Here is a 7,872-nt window from a genome sequence, read left to right on the forward strand (position 1 = left end):
ACCTCTCTCCCCACTAGGGGAGCAGGGACGCACTAGTTGCACCACTCCATCCGCTCGCCACTACAGTCACCAAGCATAGAATAGGAGGGCACAGCTACACCACAACCTGACATGGCACCCGCTCCACACCGACCGCCTATGTGCGAATGCCTTGGGCCGAACCAAGACGCTCATAGCATCATCAGCAATAGGTGTCGGGCCCAGCATGATGATGACATCCATCGGGCGACAGTGAGAGCAGGTGACATGAGCTCCGGCTGGACCATCGAGGGGACCAGTGAGACGCACCCTAGGCATGGTCACTGACCCAATGACCGGAGTCCTAGCCCGGATGGCCTAGGACCATAGGCCTTTGGCCAGTGCATCTAGAGAGCGCCATTCCCATAGCACTTCCGTCTGCCGACCAACATTGCTAAATATACCGGGGAGATAAATCCCGGTATATGGCTCAAAGACTTCTGGCTCGCCTGCCGAGCCGGGGGAGTGGATGATGATCACTTCATCATTCAGTACCTCCTCATCTACGTGGGGGAACATGTTCGAGCGTGGCTCAAATTCCTCCCACACGACAGCATATGTGACTGGGCAGACCTTAAGAGGGTCTTCGTTGAGAATTTCCAGGGGACGGATGCCTGCCTCGAAAACTCCTAGGACCTCAAGAGCTACTAGTAGGAGCCTAGTGAGTCCCAATGGGATTACATCTGCAGGTTCTCAAAGTCATGCAACTCCCTTTTTGATGTTGTCGACGCAGACATCATCAGCACATTCCTCTATAGGATGACCTACGAGTCCTTGATCCACAAGCTTGGCTGTCTGAAGCCCCAAACCACCCGCGACCTGCTCGATGTTGCCATGAAACACGCCTCCAGTGAGGAGGTAGTCAGAGTGGTCTTCAATGGAGGTCGAGACAAAGGCAAGGCCAAGCACGAGGACCAAGACGAGGGCCCCTCCACATAGAGGGGCAACAAGAACAAAAAGAATCGACGTCGATCGGCCAACCCCATGTTGGTCGCTACAGCTGATTGCACAGGCAAGCAGCCCTAGCAGGGCCTGCCTGACCACTTTGGAAGCTCATGGATAGCCTCTGCACCAACCATGCTTACCCAGTCAAACACCTCTACAAGGACTGCGAGCTCCTCAAGCGCTTCCTACAATAGGCCAGCGAGCCAAAAGAAGGAAAGGGCAAGGAGGTAGTAGCCAAGAAAGGAGGTATGTCGGGCAAGGATGGAGACAGCTTCCCTAACCCCGAGGAATGCATCATGATCTTCGGCGGATCCGATGTCGTCTACTCCAAGCGCCAATACAAAGTGCGCTACCGAGAGGCGTGTGTCACCGAAATGGCCGTCCCCTCCTTCCTTCGTAGGTCGGAATCTCCGATCACTTTTAATCAGAGAGACCATCCGTCCCACATCGCCAGACCGAGGTGCTACTCGCTCGTCGTCGACCCCATCATCCACAAGAACTGCCTCACCAAGGTGCTGATGGACGTAGGTAGTGGCCTCAACATCCTCTATGTCGACACCCTCGACACCAAGCGCATCCCCTGGTTGGAGCTCCGACCAGTGAGCTCTCCCTTCCACGGCATGATCCTAGGAGCACAGGCATACCCGCTTGGGTAGACCGACCTGCCCGTCACATTTGGTGACCAAGCCAACTTCCGCTCGAAGATGCTCACCTTCGAGGTGGTGAACTTCCCGGGGTCTTACCACGCCATCTTGGGGTGGCCATGCTATGCCAAGTTCATGGCAGTCCCCAACTACACCTACCTAAAGCTGAAGATACTAGGACCGAATAGCATCATCATTGTGGGTAGCACCTTCTCACACGCCTTCATGTGTGACCGCGAGCATTACGAGCTCACCACTGCTGTCATCAACTCTTCTAAGCCCCCATGGCTTGGGGAGTTGTCGACCCCAGTAGTCCTGGACTACAACAAACCAACCTCCTCAATGGCCTTCTGCCCATTTGAGGAAACTAAGGCGGCGGGGATCGACCCTATACGACGACCGAAGTAATCCGACCGGGCGCCTACCGACTGAAGGACGACAATGGCAACATTCTCACCAACACTTGGAACATCGAACAGTTACATCGTTTCTTCCCTTAAAAATTCAGTCTTACCGTTTTTTCATTCAATGTTCGCTCCTATAGAGCACCCAGGCCCGAACACTTTCAGCCCGGGTCGCTTAGGGGCTCCACGAAGGTGCAATACCACCTCTCTTCTTGTTTACTATCATATGGTAAATACATTTTTTACCCGAACAAAAGCGTAGTCTATTCCTTTAATTATCTTACGTAACTTTGCTTCAACATTCCAACCGATCGCATCTTGCCCCAACCTATGGTTACGGGTGGCTGAGCCTCGTGGGCCACACCCAGGCTCTTAAGGTTGCAGCCTACAGGAGGAACGAATAGGTATGAAAAAGAAAGAATAAAAACAAAGCTATGCTAAGGTAAAATAAGGAACGATTGGGACAAGCTTCCCCAAATGAAGTAATTCATCACAGACATGAAAATGATGTATTCGTCAAAGCAACTATAAACATGGGGGCTCACCCACAAACTTAAACTATTACATCTGTTGGCTACTTCTACTGTGGCTGCTAGGAGGCATCGGCTGACAACACGACCAGTAAAGATAAAAGGTTGCTCACCCTTCGATGGGGCAACGCTTGGCTCAGACAGAGCTTCCGACCCGACCTCTACTCTATCCGTAGGCTGGGTGACATCTTCTTGATGCACGCCTTCAGTCATGCTCGCAAGGGCCTTGCCTAGTTCTGCTCCCTTGACTTTAGCGAAGCGCAACAGGTACCTCAAGGGCGTCGCCCCCATAGTTGCTCAGCAGAAGAAAATGGAGCTCTAGACTTTCCCATACAGATAGGGCAGCCCTTGGCTAGGGACGCTGCCTGCCAAAGTATGGCCACCATGGCTGGTGGATGTCTCTGACATCTCATCAAACTTTATGAACTGGTTGACCTGAGCAGCTGCAGGGGCGAAACCCCCACCGGCGCGGTCCTAGGTGGCTTTCCCTCCGACAAGGCTCTCTCGAGGAAGATCTGCCAAAAAAGTCCATGTACGACTCCATCTTGAAGAAGGCCTCATAGACAATGACAAAGCTGACGACACGTAGCACCCCAGTCAGATTGAGGCGCTGTAGCTCTAGGCCCCGCTCATCAAGGAGTTCGCATAGGATCTAGTGCGCCATTTCCTTCGGTGGAAGCAGTCCCTTCTCGATGAAGGCGGCTAGCACCACCTTGAGTGGCCTCCAGCTCAACATTGCACTCCAGATTCATGAATAGATCTATGAGTTCTCCCGCTTGCTTACCCTCTTTCTCACTTAGGAACCGCCATGGCACACAAACACTCTTGGTGAGAAGGAAGGAGGAGAGGCTGCAGTTGGAGAATAGGCAAAGAATTGCAGTGAGAAGCCCTCTCCCTTCCCCTATTTAAAGAGAAGGCGCAATAGTTGGGAAATGCGAGCGATTGGGGTGAAAAAACCTTTCCCTTCCCCCATTCAATGCGAATGGGATACAAAGGGACACGCCCTGACCGATGGGACGCACCCTGCCCGATGAGACAGTGCCTGGTTAGACGAGACATGGCCTAGGTATGGCCCACCACTACTGCACGCCGGATGCGAGAAACAAGACGCAACTGTGCGCAGGTGGCTCTCTGCCTTCCTAGGCAGGACTTGAAAAGGCCCAACTATGGGATCTCCACCTAGGAGAGACCATCGGGCTTCCTGAGTCAATCAGACAGCTTAGGCACACTTTGAGAGGCAGGTAAGGAGCAGAGGGACACCCCATGTGAGCCATGCTAACTCCATCACGAATGACGAGCGTGGATCCTGATCGGACATATCCGATAGGAGCTCCTCAAACCCCATCACTCGAGTCATCAAGGTAACATTACCAACCCTCACTATTTCTTTATATGAACATTCATTCATCCAAGCACGCATTCATTCATTCCATACATCCAAAGCATCGCATATACAGTTAAATGCATCACAACGCTCCGTGTTGTGTCATGAAGCGGCAGTTGCCTCATTCAACATGAGCAATGACCGACCGAGGTTCAAAGGCTGACCCACGAAGGGCTCGAGGCCATCCTGTGTCAAACAGAGCTAGGGGAGAAAACATAGATGAGCCTTGAGCGACCCTCGCCCAGTCCGCTCTAAAGCAGACAAGGTCATCTCAACCTTCTCATTCGATCCTAACCTCAAACTATTCCCACAAAATCTCCATCGAGGGGAGGCCAGTGGGCCACCTAGGTTAGTCTCTAGAACAATCTAGGCATCTACTGAGTTGTGGGTTAAGGAGCAATGGAATACCACATGAGGGCTATGTTGACCCCATCACAAACGATGAACCTAGATTACACTCGAACGTGCCTATTAGCGAGCTCACCGAGTGCACCACTCGAGCCATCGAGGCAGGGGACATTAGCTCATCCTCTCCGATTGTGAGAAACTATGGACGGTGTAATGCACGAAACTCGACCGACCCCTACCAAGCCCAATGAGGCTCAGGGGCTCGGAATGCCCAACGCCTCAGCACGTTCGACGCCTGGATCCATGACTTCAACTTGCCTGATCCCTCGCTACGCACAGCGCCTGGATATGTGGCTCTGACTCGCTCGATCCCTCATTGCGCCCAGCGCCTGGATCCACGACTCCGGCTCGATCGATCCCTCGTTGTGCACAACGCCTGCATCCGAATGCCTCGGCATGTCCAAACGCCTTAGCATGACCGACGCCTAGATTCATGACTCTATCTCGGTCAATCCCTCTCATGCCTTGGCTACGCCTGATGCCTGGGTCTGTGAGTCCATCTCTCCTGATCCCTTGTGAAAGCATCTAGGCCCCTAGTTAGGTTTCGGTGATTAATGACAATACATAATTACTATGACTAATGTGTGTTTTGCAGAGGCAATTAAGTTAGGTCATGGTAATGGAGATTGATTAGGCAATCATGGTTGTTATGCCCCTATGAAATTGTTTTGGTTTTCAAAGGATGGATGACAAGGTTAAGGATGGACTAGTTCTAAGTGTCGTTTGGTGTTGGAGAGACACTTAGAGTAGTTTAGGACTTTGTTTTTCCTTTGGTCGTACTATTAAGGGGGGTATGGACGGGTAGCTTGACCTAGGTAAGTCTAGTGGGTTAGGTGTGGTGCACACTTGCTAAATCTAGCACTAGGTAGCTCCTAAAAAGTCCTTAAATCAATTGGAGCGAACGTCATTCACATATGATTGCGAGTTGGAAGTGAATGGAGGGTCAAATGCTGACCGGACGCTAGTTCCGATGTGATCGGATGCTGGTGTAGAGTCCGGTCAGTTCATTTGATTAAGGTATTTTTGTTTGGTGTGACTGGACGCTGAGAGGTGAGTGACTGGACGTTGGGTCCCAGCATCCGATCGACTCTAGTAAGGTTCCAGAGAGGGAAAATCATGACCGGACGCATCTGGTCAAGTGCTGACCGGATGTTGTCCAGCGTCTAGTCACAACTTAAACACTGGAAGTCAGGGAGAACTGACCGAAGCATCCAGTCAACTTGACCAGAGCGTCCGGTCACCCCGCAGAGGCACATAATGGTTCATTTTGAATACGGGTGTATAAATACTTCCTCTGTTCGTGTGAGGGTGTACTTTTGCTCACTCCAACAGTTGAGAAATACCCTTGAGAGTGTCAAGAAGAGCAAGGTCCTAGTAAGGTGATTGAGATTTGAGAATCCAAGAGTGAGACCTCATTAGTGAAAGCAAGAGTAGCAAAGTGTGCATCCACCCTTCTTATTAGGATTGTCGTGGTCAAGTGAGAGTTTGTGCTTGTTACTCTTGGTGATCGCCATCACCTAGATGGCTTGGTGGTGATTGGGAGCTTGGTGATCATCCAGCGGAGCTTGTGGATGACCCAACTCAAGTTATGAGCGGTTGTGGGTGATTCACCATGACAGAGTGTCAAAAAATCAACCTGTAGAGAGCACTTGATCCTTGTGTGGATCAAGGGGGAGCTACACCCTTGTGCAGGTGCTCTAACGAGGACTAGTGGGGAGTGGCGACTCTCTGGTACCTCGGCAAAACATCGCCGCGTTCCTCCTTCTCTCTTTATTTTGAGCATTTACTTTGAGCAATTCAATTCTTGTCTTTACATTCATAGAATTGCCATGCTAGAGTAGGATTGGAACTTAAGTTGCAAGACTTTTTGTGGGGTAGAACATCAGAAACACTTTCTAGGCATAAGGGGTGAAGTTGGGATAACTATAGGGTTTAATTATTACAAAGAAATTTAGAATTAGCCCAATTCACCCCCTCTTGGGCATCTTGATCCTTTCAATTGGTATCAGAGCCTCATGCTTACGTATTTAGGCTTAACCGCCTAGAGAAAGATGTCTCACGGGGATAGACCTCCTTCTATCTTTGAGGGCGATGATTTTCCTTATTGGAAAATTCACATGGAGGCGTATTTAGAAGCTCTAGATGTTGGAATACTTAGAGCCACCTCACAAGGCTTCCCAAAACTTTGGGATGCCACACACCTACAAGGTGATAAGGTGAATTATGAGAAATGGAATGCAAAGGCTCGAAACACTATCTTTAGAGGCCTTTGCAAAGATGTGTTCAACCAGGTGAGGAACCATAAAGACACCCATGCACTATGGTCGGATATTTGTGCGCTCCATGAGGGAACAAAGAGCGAGCATGAGGAACGCTATCATCTTGTCATGAAAAAGCTAAATTCATTTGAAATGCTTCCTAAAGAGAGTGCTAATGAAATATACTCATGCTTGAATATTCTTATAGAGGAAGTCAATGGGCTTGGATTTACTCAAATGCAACCATCCGATGTTGTAAGAAAGATTTTGAGTGTCCTCTCCATCGACAAATATGGGCATATTATGACTGTGCTTCATCAAGGTGATCTTTCCACCACTACACCGACACAAATCTTGAGAAAGATCAATGCTTATGAGATGTACGTGCACATCACACCACAAGATGGCTCATCCTCTACTAAGAAGAAATACAAGGACTTAGCATTCAAAGCTAGCCAAGAGAAGGGCAAAGCAAGGCTTGAGTATGAGAGCTCAAGTGATGATGAAATTGATGATGCAAGTCTTGCTCTCATGGTGAGAAGAACCACCAAGATGCTAAAGAAGCTTAACAAGAGTGGCATCAAGTTTGATGGCAAGAAAAAGAAGTTCTTCGCTAGCTCTAGAAGGAAGCCAATCTCGAAGATGGATTGCTATAATTGTGAAGAACTTGGTCATCTAGCACACCAATGCACAAAGCCCAAGAAAGACAAGCACAAGGACAAGTATAAGGGCAAGAAAGATGACTCAAGTAATGAAGAAGAAGATGAGAAGAAGAAAAACAAGCCATACAAGAAGAAGGATGGCAAGAAGGACTTTCACAAGAAAAAGAAGAATGGCAAGGCATACATCATCGGTGATTGGCTCACGGACATTTATTCATTAAGTTGCTCATCCGATGATGATAGTGATAATGAGAAGGTGGCCGCCATTTTGATTGACTCTTCATCATCTTCACCGACACCACCGCCATCATCCTCTACACACCTATGCCTTATGGCCAAAGGTGAACACAAGGTATCAAATGATGATGATAGTAGTGGTGATGATCATGCTAACAATGATGATAGTGATAGTGATAGTGACGATGATGAATATGAAACACCTTCATATGATGATCTTGTTAAATTGTTAAATCAATATACTAAGATCATTAGAAAGACTAGAGCTAAAAATGACAAGCTAGAAGCTAAGAATGATTCTCTTTTAGCTAAATATGATGTAGCCGAAAAGGCTAGTGTTGAGCTTAGAGAAGCAAATGATGCTATGTCATCCAAACTCAAG

General features: G+C 48.9%; 1 protein-coding gene across 1 annotated transcript; it reads left to right on the plus strand.

The window, feature by feature from the left end:
• Positions 1-1,667: 1,667 nt before the first annotated feature.
• Positions 1,668-2,015, plus strand: LOC136536643 (uncharacterized). Its single transcript, XM_066528866.1, has one exon. The coding sequence runs from the start codon at positions 1,668-1,670 to the stop codon at positions 2,013-2,015; it is 348 nt and encodes a 115-aa protein (XP_066384963.1).
• Positions 2,016-7,872: the final 5,857 nt, after the last annotated feature.

Source organism: Miscanthus floridulus, chromosome 2 (genome assembly GCF_019320115.1).
Source record: "Miscanthus floridulus cultivar M001 chromosome 2, ASM1932011v1, whole genome shotgun sequence".
Taxonomy (NCBI): Eukaryota; Viridiplantae; Streptophyta; class Magnoliopsida; order Poales; family Poaceae; genus Miscanthus; species Miscanthus floridulus.